The sequence below is a fragment of the Monodelphis domestica genome, chromosome 1, assembly GCF_027887165.1.
Source record: "Monodelphis domestica isolate mMonDom1 chromosome 1, mMonDom1.pri, whole genome shotgun sequence".
NCBI classification, from domain to species: Eukaryota; Metazoa; Chordata; class Mammalia; order Didelphimorphia; family Didelphidae; genus Monodelphis; species Monodelphis domestica.
In genome coordinates, this window is record NC_077227.1 from 284,521,227 (window position 1) to 284,535,301 (window position 14,075).

General features: G+C 35.6%; 1 protein-coding gene across 1 annotated transcript in view; it reads right to left on the reverse strand.

The window, feature by feature from the left end:
• GCH1 (GTP cyclohydrolase 1) overlaps positions 1-14,075 on the reverse strand; it is a 67,466-nt gene that overhangs the window by 13,249 nt on the left and 40,142 nt on the right. The window contains exon 2 of the mRNA XM_001378931.4: positions 3,161-3,270. Within this exon, the coding sequence (XP_001378968.1) occupies positions 3,161-3,270 (110 nt within the window). The remainder of the gene's footprint in view (positions 1-3,160; positions 3,271-14,075) is intronic.

Here is a 14,075-nt window from a genome sequence, read left to right on the forward strand (position 1 = left end):
TGGATCCAGTCATTTGCCTAGATGAAGCTAATCCTAAGATTCAGTTACCTATGTAGACCCAACTCGTTACAATATGGTAGAGAATGCTCACATCTTATAACTTTTTTGTAAGAGATTGTATAGTACATCCATTAAATTGGTTTGAATGCTATCAGTAACCCCTCTGGATAGGTCAATGTCATAAGGCTTGTATACAATCCTTAAAATCATGAACCTAATAATCAGAAGCATAAAGCACAGCAATTCTCTGAATGATCTGTTTCTCAGGGTTAAAGAAAACACCATTTTGTTGTTCATGTAAAGTATAATTAGTTGACCCCAGAGCTTAACTGAAATTAAGAGTATAGCACTTTATTTCAAAAATGTGTTCACAGGAATAATGGACACATATCACACTAGAGGTGCAAGGTACCTTAAAGATCAACTTAAAGTTCAACTTCCTCAATTTACAAATATAGAAAATAAGGGCCTCAGAGGTTAAATGATTTATTTGCTCAAGGACACACAGAAAGTAACAAAGATAATATTCTGACCTAGATCATTTAAAACCTAATTAATTGTTCTATCCTTGTCACTATTTTGCCTCCCGAAATAAATGTGCTCAGAGACAGATTAGAATCTGTTCATTTAGCCAATATTTGTTGAGCTCCTTTGTGGCATAATAGGTCTAGTCCATTTTGATTTCTACTTTATTCAACCCTTGAAGTGCTAGAAATTTACCCAGCTAAACACTCATTCCTATTACATTTTCATTAAGGCAACCAAACAGGTAATAACTAAAAAGACAATAGTTACAAAAAAATCAGAAAATGTCAGTGTAATGGGGATCTAATTACCTAACATAGAGACAACCTTCCAAAGGTTGTCCTTTCTACCTTAAGGCATCTCTAATACATGTCATCTTCTCTCCATTCAGAGTCATTGTCCTAGTATAGTTGCTCATCATCTGACGTTTGTAATAGCCTTCTAATTGGTATCTCTGACTTAAGTTCTCCACTCCAATCCATCTTCTACAACTGCCAAGTAATTTTCCTATAATGTAGATCTGATCATTTTATCCCTGCCCACCTCTTAAATAATTGCCAGTGGCTCTCTATTATGTCTAAGACCAAATATAAAATCTTCTGGCATTTAATATTCTTCACAACTGAGCCCTTTCCTATCTTTCTAGTCTTCTTACACTTGACTCCCCTCCATTCATTTCATAGTTCAATGTTATTTGCTGATTATTACACATAATACTCCAACTCTTCTCTTGGCTTTGCACTGGTAATCCCCTTGTCTGAAATGCTGTCCTTTCTCACCTATCTCCTGACATCTGCCTTTTTTTTTTTAACACAGATCAAATCCGACTTTCTGCAAGAGATCTTTTCCTGTCCCCCATATTGCTAGTGCCTTCCCTCCATGACTACTTTCTATTTATACCATATGGCTATATCTTATAGGCACTTAGTTATTTTCAGATTATCCTCTCAATTAGAATATCACTACCTAGGAGCAGCCAGGTGGCTAAATGGATTGAGAGTCAGGCTAGAGATGGGAGGTCCTGGATTCAAACCTGGCCTCAGAAATTTTCCAGCTGTGACAACTTTAAGTGACAACTTAATCCCCATTGCTTAACTCTTACTGCTCTTCTACCTTAGAACCAGATTCTAATATGGAAGGTAAGGGTTTAAAAAAAACCCATCATTTCCTTTAGGGTACTTCCTTAACTTAAGAGAAAATTTTAAAACTTCATATCACAAGTACTTAGCACCAACCCTAACACATAGTAGACATTTAATAAATGCTTGTTGACTAACTGACAAAACAAAATGAAAACAAACCCCTTAGAGAGTTTATATTATACTGGGAATATTTGTAGACAGAGCTTCAATTCATTCTTCTGCTTAATAGGTTTTTTAATATAATCTTTTGTTAAATTAACACTAAATCACTGATGAACATTTTAATAGTTGAATTCAATGAGGAGGGGTTGATAAGAGATAAAGTTTGCCTGAATTTCAAGAAAAAAATGCTAAATATTAGAAATAACCACTGCCTCAAGAAGGGATAATCTTCCCCACCTTAAAATTTTGAACTACAGACTGCATGACCACTTGTAGGATGTTATGGCAGGACCCCTCTTATATGTGGATTGGACTAGATGTCTGCTAAGCTCTCTGCCAACACTCATTTCAATCATTATACCTTAGCTATAAAATAGATTGAATGAAATTAGCAATAGTGAAACACTGACAAAAATTAAAGTATGTGGTATGGTATAGTGGAAAGAACCTTGAGTTGAGAGTCAGATGGGTCAGATACTGATCCTTCCATGAACTTCCCATGTGATGTTAAGCAAATTTTTCAGTTTTTCCTTGTCTGTATAATGAAGAGGACAGAATACTTGATCTTTTGGGTCTCTTTCAATTAAAAAATTCTATAATTATACTGAATCTATATAATGATAATTTTCATTTCTCAAGTTAAACCTGTTTAGAATGTGGAATAAAAAGGCTTATATCTCAAGTGATTACTGAGGTATTAGATTCAATTATACATTGTATATCTTTTTTCTTATGAGGAATCATAACATAAAATGTGTTAGGAACAATTCTAGCTATAATGTGAAATTCCAGCCACAAATTTGAAAATCTGCTTCAAATTTGATACTGTATGTGAAGTTAATATTGCTCCGAACATAGACCATAAAGTGCAGTATTAAATATTCACTTTGGATCACTCATAACTTGACCAGAATAAAGATGCGTAGAGTCATTAGTCACCTTGATTAAAATCCCAAGGTAACCTTTTCAAATCTTTGTTGTAACCAATCACATGGCAAGACTACTATCTTAAATGTTCCGATTTAATACTAAATGTTTTCCCTGAAGGGTTTTTTGCTGATCCATGAAGCTTTGAAATAAAATGCCAGAAACTATTAGATTCATCAGGTTGAAAAAGGGCAAAAAGATAGATCTACTTCTAAATGTTATATATAAATATATATGCATATATTTTACATCTATATACTTATATATTTATATATGTGCACACAAATTTAGAACCTTCAACCTAAAGAGTTGAATTTTTATAAATTTTTAGTTTAAAACAATGACTAACTCCAGAGATAAAGACAATAAAAGTTCAGTCTCCTTTGAGTAAGAATCAACATTACCTTTCCAACAAATGGCACTAAGTGATGCTCACACATTGAAAACATGTCTATGTCCTTTACAATCACCATCTCATCATGGTCTTCATCAAATATGGCATCATTCAGGATATCTGAAAATAAATATTTGTTTTAGGAACATATATTCCAACTTTGTCAAAAGAAAACTATTAGAAAAACACTGGCAATTTCAGTTTCTCATATTTTAATTTATATTCTTATGACAGAGGCAGAGTCTATAATCTTCTTATTACCTTTCCCAAGTTATTGTTTACCTAAGAACATTCAATATTATGACAGTGGCATTCTTCAGACCTTCATTCTAACCAAGAGTCAAATTTCCCTTTGAACATAATAACACATTGTTTTGGAAGACTCCACTGAAAATTGGTTTGGACTATTTCGATCCAGAATGCTAGACTTATTGCCAAGGTGCTTGGTTCCTAGTTATAGAAGCCAAGAGGAAGATTCATGGATGATGGGTAGGGGTAGTAATGTCAACTCCAACCAACTTGCATAACTAGGTACTAAATTTTCAATGTGATAATTTATATCTCAGAAATAAGTAATTGCTACAAATCAGGACTTGGTTTGTTGTTTTATTGATTGTCTTAACTTAAGAAAATAATAATAATGTACATATTCCCCTCCCCTATCTTGGTTGTTAAATATTCACCAGCATATCCTTCTATAAATATTATTTTAGGTCAACAAGGGTTCTGTAGAAGGATTCAATCCCATAGTCATCACTAGACTGGATGACTCTGGGATGATATGATGATGATAAACATTTATATAAGTACTTCGAAGCATACAAAGTGCTTCAAATCCATTATCTCATTTGAGGTAGATCAGAAGATGGGACTACTTACTCTCTTACAAACAAGATAGGATAATTTTAAATTTATTTTATTTTTCCAATTACATGTAATAACAATTTTCAATATACCTTTGATGAAATTATAAGATCCAAATTATCGCCCTCATTTCCTTACCTCCTCACTCCCAGAGATGGTAAGCAATTTGATCTGGGTTATGCACGTATTTTCATGCAAAACATACTTCCATATTGGTCATTGTTGTAAAAGAATACTCATATAAAACCAAACCCCCAAATAAAAACATAAGTAAACTAAAATGAAAAATAGTATACTTTGCTCTGCATTCCAACACCAACAGTTCTTTTTCTGAAATTGAATAGCATTCTTTGTCAAAAGTTCTTCAAAATTGGATCATTGTATTGCTGAGAGTAGCATAAGTCTTTCGTAGTTGGTTATCATACTGTATTGTAACTGTCTATAATGTTCTCCTGGTTATGTTTATTTTACTCTGCATCAGTTCATGTAGGTCTTTCCAGCTTTTTCTCAAATCTCTGCTCATTATTTCTTATAGCACAATAGTATTCCATCACCATCATATGCCACAATTTTTTCAGACATTCCGAAGTTGATGGATATCCCTTCAAGTACCAATAAAGACAGAAAATTTGATGAAGATGTGCAAATGGCCACCTCCTTAGTCAGCACAATGATACTGTGGCTCTTGTAGAAGTCAGACACTTCTAGGCATTGAATATGTCTAAGTTTTCATTCCTGGACCTATATTTAAATATATGGTAGAAATTCATTAGATTGATCATCAGGACAATTAAAGTTGGATTATTAGACAGATTGTATGGCAAAAACTAGAAGTGAAATCTGAAACTTTTTTCCAAGTCAAACTTCCTTTTCTAAGAAATTGGATTTTCCATTGTGAGTACTCTACCATAATCAATTCATTTTTTTAAAGACTAGAGAGAAATGGGCTCTCTGTGCTCCAAAATATATTCTGGTTTTGTCATTTTTAAAATAACCATGCCCTAATAAAAACTTTAATCAAATTTGAGAATCTTCTGAATGTGGAAATAAAAAAACAATTTCCTATAAGAAAGAATAACTGGAAAAGGAGTTAATGGTCAACTGTAACAAAAGCTAGAAAATTTTTCATTTATCATCTCAGGATCAGAACATCTATATCATCAGTTCTAGTAGAAATCCCAGTCCTTTAATTAGGAACAAGTCTCAGTAAGTGACACATACAACTAGTACAATTGATATACTGTACAGGAGAAATGTTCAAATAATCAATCAACTATTAAGTGTTTATTATCTGCCAAGCAGTCTTTAAAGCTGTGGACACAAACATAATAAATAAATATAGATAAATAAGCAGGCCCTACTCTCAAGAAGCTTACATCATATCAGGAAGGACTATATACACTGTGAGAATTTATTAATTATTAAACTTCCTGATGCAGAGTATTCTCACATCATCCTTGGTCCCCAATTGAGCCATGGAGACCTATATCACTTTATTGGCTATGATATTGGCCTAACCAATAAATTTATCACTTATGTCAATAAACTTATATTATCACCCAAAATCAGTCTCTCAAAATAACTTTATACAGCACAGAGATATACAGATGAAATATACTTATCTCTAAAATAAATAAAAGGGGAATTGGGGAAAGACACCAGGAAGATCATATATGGCTTCATGTAAAATCTGGTACTTGAGCAGACTTTTGAAACAGACAAATAATTCTGAGCTGTGAAGGTGATGAAGAAATGCATTTCAAGTTTAAAGAACATCTAGTACAAAAATGGGAGGGGGAATATTCAGTTTGAATTAGAATAAGAAATCCATTTATTTGGGCCAAATTGTGAATGAAAGTGAACAATGTATGAGACAGCTAGAAAGAGAGACTGGTACTAGGTTGTGAAGGCCCTTGAATGTTAAGAACAGAAAAGTTTCTATTTGATTCTGGGAACAATGGGGAGTCACTGAAGTTTATTGAGTAGGGTTATGAATTGGTAACACCTGTACTTCAGGAAAACATCTCTAAGGAGGGAGGATTGGAGAGGAGAGAGATTAAGGAAGGGAAAATATTTAGAAGGGTATTATGATAGTCTAGGTTAGAAGGTGATGATGGCCTGAGCTGAATTGGTAGCTAAGTAAACAGGAAGAAGGGGGAAATTTTATGTGAGAAATGCTGTGGAGGTAGAAATTAAGATTTAGCAACTGATTGGATATGTATAGTGAAGGAGAGTAAGAAATCAAAGATAATACTAAAGTTGCAAACCTAGATAATTAGTAGGATATAGAAAATTACCCTCAACAGAAATAGTTTTCTATTTCTTAGAAGTAGGGTGGCTTTCTGGGGAAATACAATGAACTTTATAATGGAAATATTCAATTTGCGATGCCATAGGACAACAAGTTTGAAATGTCAGATTGTTAGTAATATGGAACTGGAGTTCAGGAGAGAAAAACAGGGCTGAATATATAAACCTAAGAGTCATCAGCACATAGATGATATTTAAGCTCATGGGAATGGATGGGATTGCCAGGTAATAAGAGTTATTTACTCATGATATATCATAATTATTTATGTATAATTATATAGCAATAACCCAGCAACAAGCTCAATATTAACTGCATTCCAATTTTTAATTAAGATACCTAATTAGGTTTATATATTGAAGTTATTATTTTCCTGTACTGAAGTTCTTCCATGTTGTATTTACTTATATTTTACTCTAATATATATATAAATATATATATATATATATATATATCTGAAAGCTACCATCTGTAACTAATAAAAACAAAACAAGATCACAGATTGTTTTAATTTCCTGCCTGCTATCAGCACTGAGCAGGTAACCCTGGAAACCAGAATTTGAAACATCACTTCTTATTATTGGTCGTAACCAACAAATGCCTCAGAAAAGTCATCCAGAACTCTCTCCAAATTAGGGTTTGTTCCTAATAACTCAAATACATCAGCTCCAGATTGTATATTTTAATTTTAATTTACTGTCATTTTATTGTCATTCTTCATCCTCAATATATTTTGACATCTCTTAAGTGCCTTATTTTTTAAATCTCCTTTTGAAAACAGTACAAATTAAAGGTCCGTGGAATTATTAGACACAGTGCTATATTATAAAACAGTGGTCATCAAACTCATTTGGTTATGGTTAAAAAACAGAAAAGGACACAGGTAAGCAAGAAACAAGAACAATAGAAAACAACTCAGTGTTTTATAAAGACAAGCATATAAATTATTGGGAGAATACTCTTTTTTGAATAAGAACTACTTCAAAAATCAGAAGGCAGTCTTGCAGAAATTAAGTTTAAAATGGCATCAGTCATGCCATAAAAAGAAAAAAAAATTAAAGTAAGGTCAAGTACCTTTCACAATTACTGGTCTTCCTAATCTTGACCCTAGTCTTAGAATACGATGCCTAATCCCAACATCGTCCATCTCCTCTGCTCCTAATAACATGCTGCACAATGGTGCCAGAGGAAGTCAGGAAGCCTACATACAATATATATTTGAAATCTAATCCAAACTGTTCCTTCAGTGCCTCAAGACAAACTTTTCTGCATCTCCCTCACCAAACTGATTTTCTATGGCACTTTCCAGAATGCCCTTTCTTTAGCTAAATTCTTTAGTCTCTTCTCAGGACCTCCTCACCAACCCTCTCCCTACCCTTTCAATCCTACAGAGGATTTCACCTCATATTTCTTTTTGTTTGTTTAGTTGTTGTTGTTGTTTTGAGAAAATGTACCTCATTCTTTGTGAGTTCTCCTTTCTCCCCTTTTTACATGTCCAAAACCCTTGACGTCATCCTCCATTCTTCCCATCTTTACTCTGGTTTCTTTTGAAAAGATAACCTCTTGATTAAGACCAACCCCTATACATGTTGTTTCCATCCCCTCCCTTCTCTTTCAACAGATTATTCCCACAGTTGTCTCTTCCTCTTTCTCTAATCTTCAATCTCCCTTTCTACTGGCTTCTTCCCTGCTACCTTCCAAATATATCTAGGTCCCCTCTATCCTTAAAAACTTTCACTTGATCCTACTATTTCTTCAAGCATTTTTACCTGTATTTCTCTTCCCTTTCTAAGCCATTCATTCTGAAAAATCTATTTTCATTGCTTCCACTTTCACACTATGGAGTTATCAATGATCTCTTTATTATTAACTACAATAGCCTTATCTTATTCTTCATCAGTCTTGACCAGTGTAGCATTTAACATATTTGACCTCTTCTCCTAGATCCTTTCACTTCTCTATTTTCATAATACTGTTCTCTCTTGGTTCTTTCCCTACCTATTTTACTGGCTGCTCTTTCTCAATCTTCTTTGCTGTTCCAGGTTCTACCACTTCATTGAGGATGTGCCCTAAAATTCTGTTCTAAGCCCTTTTCCTTTTCTACACTTCCTGTCTTGGTGACCTCAGCAACTTTTGTGGATTCAAGCAGCTCTATGTAAATATGTTATAGATTATATATAGATATAAAATCTCTCTTGTAAGCCTCTGGACATATCATTAATGGATTATTAGACATCTTGAATTGAATGTCCAATTCGAAACTCAAAACTCTCAGCATGTCCAAAGCAGTTAATCTACAAACCTATCCTTCTTCATATCTTCTCTATTTCTGATGAAGCCATGTCTATCCTTCTAGTCACAACTTCAGAGACATTCTCAATTCTTCATTCTCCTTACCCCACGTAGCAAATCAGTTGTCAAAACTTGTTCATTCTACTTCTATGATATCTCTCTTATCTAGTTCCTTCTCTCATAATATTCCCTTTCTCTTCACATATCCTCTTAATTGGTCTGTGATTAAATCTTTTCTTTACTACATCTTCCCAAAATAACATACTGAAAGAAAGGGTTTGACCATGTAATCCTCTTGCTCAACAAACTCCAATGGCTCTCTATTATCTCTAGTATCAAATGCAAACTCTTCTGTTTAGCATTTTAATCCTCATCCACATTTCCAGGATTATTATGCACTCTATAGACCAGCCAAACTGGCTATCTTGTTATTCCTGACTAATGAAACTCCATTTCATATATACAGTGATTGCAATTTAAACGGAGAATCTGAATAATGGAGAAATCAATAAAGGCTTATAGAACAGATGATAAAAAACTTTTCTTCATACAATAATAAGACAGAATATTGCAAATATCACCAGTTACAATCAATACAATGAAAATTTTTAATTAATTTTTTTCTTTTTAATGAAAGTTTTCAGTCTGTAGGGAAATGGGAGATATCTATGATGTAAAGACAAAAGGAATCAATAAAATTTTTTTTGAAGAAAATGCAATAGAGAAGGCATTAGAGTGTTCCAAGAGTAGCCTATATCCTGTACCTATTTAAGCACCAATGCTATTATAGGCTGAAATTGAAAGTCAGTACATAGTATTTATCTACCTTTTTAAAGGTTGCATTCTAAAGGATAAAAACATAATTATTAATATGTTCATTTTTTGTTGGGACAAAAAAAGTACTGACAGTTGCTTTGAAAAGAAATTTATATAAATGAAACAAAATATATGTAGTATTCATTCACATTCACTTTCTATGAGAAAAGAAGGAAGAAAAAGCTCTCAAAGGACATTATTTGTTTGGGATGCATGATTGTAGAGGAATAATATTGTATCTCAATGATTATTTCCAAAATAGAGACCCAAAAGGAAGCTAGTCATCCTCCTTTGTGTGTCATCTTCAGAGGTCAATAGATAGACTGACACTTTAAAAGAGAACATCATGAGGTTGCTTCCTTATGATTTAAAATGGTTTGGAAACAACTTGTTCACAAGTATGTGAACTATAATAACCTGTAACAAGTTATCTGTTTCAATGACTCATCAAATTGATTGCTTAAACTCTCTTTGAGTACCTGGCTTCAGGCATGGCTTCTGTGTCAGCTGACATGTCTGGTGTAGAAGTACACGTACATTCACCACAAAGCTCCTTTATCACTCCAATTTAGTGATGTGAGATATTTACATCACTCCAATTTCTTGGAAAGTACTTTAGAACACATGAGCCCATCATTTCCTTTTTGAGCTTCCCCTAAGATAACTTGAGCATTGATGCATTTCCCTGGTAACAGACTTGTTCATCTATGCAATCCCAAAACCAGAGAATTTGAGAACTGGGAGGAAACACAGAGACCATCAATTCCCACCCATTCCAAAAGGGAACCCCACCTCCCCACATAAGTGACAAATGATCATCCAGCACAAAGAGGTGGGAGAACTCACTTCTCTTCACAATTTCCTTCTGATCAGGTTTAATTGAAAGCATTTTCTGACATTCACCCTAAAGTTGTCTCTGACACTTTCTTTTCTGACTTTTCTGACACAGGCCCAGAGATGGGAGATCCTGGGTTCAGATATGGCCTCAGACACTTCCTAGCTGTGTGACCCTGGGCAAGTCACTTAAACCCCATTGCCTAGTCCTTACCACTCTTCTGCCTTGAATCCAATACCCAGTATTGATTCTAAGATGGAAGGTAAGGGTTTAAAAAAAAAAAAAGAAACATACATTTTCAGACCAAGTAAATGTGGAAATTTGTTTTGGTTGGCTATTCATATTTGTTATATAGGTTTTGTTTTTGTTTACTGTGATAGGAGTGGGGAAGGAGAGGGGGAACTAGGAATAAGGGGGAGTCAAAGCTTAGCCTAAGTACCATTTTCTAAATGAGATCTTTCCTAATCCCTTCCCTCTTCAGTTGTTTGTTCCTTCTTTCTCCTCTCCCCAAAATTACTTTTTTATTTACATATATGTTAACATTGTGGGTGATCCTTAGCAAGCTCGGTTGCCCAGCAAAATTCGTCAAACTGATCCAGCTCTTTCATGTCGACCTGACAGGGAAAGTCCTATCTGGTGGAGAGACTTCAGACCTCTTCAACATCTTCAATGGCGTGAAACAAGGCTGCGTCCTTGCTCCGGTGCTATTCAACCTATTCTTCATCCAAATATTACGACATGCTGTAATGGATCTAGACCTGGGCATCTACATCAAATACCATTTGGATGGCTGACCGCAAAAAACAAAGACAACAGAGAGACTCATCCTGGAAGCTCTCTTTGCAGATGACTGTGCTCTCATGGCCCACCAAGAAAATAATCTTCAAACCATTGTGGACAGGTTCTCTACCGCAACAAAACTGTTTGGCCTGACTATCAGCCTCAGCAAAACAGAGGTACTGTTTCAACCTGCACCAGGGAGGCCAATGAACCAGCCGTGCATAACTATCAACGGCACACAGCTTTCTAATGTCAACACTTTCAAGTACCTGGGCAGCACCATCGCCAACGACGGGTCCCAAGACCACAAGATCAATGCCAGGATCCAAAAGGCCAGCCAGGTACTCGGGCGGCTGCGCTCCAAAGTCCTCCAACACAGCGGTGTAAACACTGAGACGAAGCTCAAAGTGTACAACGCAGTGGTCCTCAGCTGGCTCCTATATGGTTGTGAGACATGGACACTGTACCGGAAACACATGAAACAGCTGGAGCAATTCCACCAACGCTCTCTCCGGTCAATCATGAGGATCCAATGGCAGGACCGAATCACCAACCAGGAAGTCCTTGACAGAGCCAACTCCACCAGCATCGAAGTCATGGTCCTCAAAACCCAGCTACGATGGTCTGGACACGTCATCCGCATGGACCCACAGCGAATACCAAGACACGTATTCTATGGTGAACTGTCAGCTGGACTCAGGAAACAAGGTCGACCAAAGAAAAGATTCAAAGATCAGCTAAAGTCAAACTTGAAGAGGGCTGGCATTACACCAAAGCAACTAGAACTTGCTGCCTCTGTCAGAAGCAGCTGGCGAACCCACAATAACCATGCTGCCACCACCTTTGAAGATGAACGACGTCGACGTCTTGCCACTGCGCATGAACGCCGACACCAGACCACAACCGCACCTCCCGTAACAACTGGCATTCCATGCCCCATGTGCCACAAACTATGCACCTCAGTCTTTGGACTTCAAAGCCATATGAGGGTACATCAATAGATGATAATGCACAAAGACAATAGTCATTCTCAGCATCCAAGAGACTACTACTATGTGATATATTACATATATTACTAATATAACAATATTTACATATTTTATATTGACTTGTATTTGTATATGTTTTCCCAACAGGGACTATTTTGTTATTGCCTTTGTACCCCAATCACCTACCATAAGGCCTGGCACATATTAGGCATTTCATAAATATCTGTTGACTTCTCAATAGTTGATTAGCACTCTGCTGAGTGAGAAGGAAATGTAAAAGGATATGATATAATCTTTGATTTCTTTTGTCATCATTACATTTCTGCAAGGTAGGTGCTATTATTGTTCCCATTTTATAGATGAGGCAAACAGAAGTTAAGTGTCTTCCCAAGGGTCACATAGCTAGTGTCTCAGGTCACATTTGAACTCAAGTCTTCCTGATTCAGGTCCAACACTCTTTCCACTGGGTCATCCAAGCTCATTCAAAACCTTTTTTCTCAATATCCTAGCAAGAATATTCTGGATTAATATGAATGAGAAACATTATCAATGAATGAGAAACCAAGCATCAGTGTGCTAAACTGAAATCTTTTGGTACCATTCTTATCAAAGGTCTAACCAGTTTCTAACCCACCCTGAACCCCTCTAGCCTGATAAACTCAGGAAGGCCTTTCCTGCTTAAGTGATTAGGGTAATGATCAAACTAAGAAAAGGAGGAAGTCTTTGAATATTTCAGTCAATAGAAATGTGAGTTCACCTTTGACTAGGCAGACAGGAAAATCCTTGGAGGTAATAGTGGAAAGAGGGATTGAATTGGTTTCAGGAAAATTATTCCCTTAGTTGGAATAGTGACATTGTAAATCAATTTCATACTAAGACTGTTGAAAAAATAAAACTTTGAATCCTTCCTTAATCTAGAATTTAGGTTATTATCTAAGAATATTATAAATATTAGTAATAATTCCAAAATGCCTTATATTAAAGAAATTTGCAAAAGTATTCAGATACTCTGGACATTTTTTGTACCTCTCTATCATCAAGAGAAGCTTAAAATTAGTTTAATTTAGTTAGTAAAAATAATTTTTAGTTGGCTTATGCCTAAAACCCAGAATAAGGATTTTTTATCCAATAATTCTAACAAGTACTCATCTATGAACCCTCTACTACTCAAGGTAGACCATTCTACTTTCAGAAAGTTCTAATTTAAGGGAAATTTTTCCTTCCATTGACCTCAAATTTGACATGGCAACTTCTACCTATATCCCAGTTCCCCCCTCTGGAATCAAACTGAACGAGTCAAATCATTATTCATCATCCAAAAAGCACTTACTAAATATCTACAATATATCAGACAAATAAGAGGCAGCATGGCCCAGAGATTAGAGAATCAGAACCTTGAATCAAGACAATTTGGGTTCAAGTCTTGGCCCTGATACATACTGTTTATCTGACTCCAGGAAATTCTCTCAGTTTTCAGGGCAACTTTCTCAGCCTATATATTGCAGAAGAATTGCCAAACTGCATGACGGAGAATGTTTCCTCTTTGGTTCCCCACTCCAATGAAATCACAAATTTGAATACCATTCCTCCCACTTCAAAATATGGTAGGTACTATGCAAGGCTAATTGGTTGGTTGTCCTCCTTTCTCAAAGACTATATTCACTGGTGATATCTTTTGACTTTGCATAAAGTTAAGTGAGATACAAACTTGTCAATATTCTCTCTTCTACAGTCATCCAATCTACTGGCAAGACAAAAGTCAAGATGACTGGTATGGCTTGGGATGCAGTGGATAGATAATGTTGGCCTCTTCAATGTCTGACCAAGCTCTAAGCTTGTAGAGTTACAGTACATGCTTCTGCTGCCTTCATGGCCATTGGAACAAATTGTTCTCATCCACCCCTTCTGTCAAGAAAAATCTTCAGATGCTTAGAGTGGACACACACACTCCCACCCCACTCACCACTGAGTTTGAAGACTGATAGGTACCCTCAACTTGGTTCAGCCCATCTGCCAAAATGGTTTACTGGGATGTAGCTGC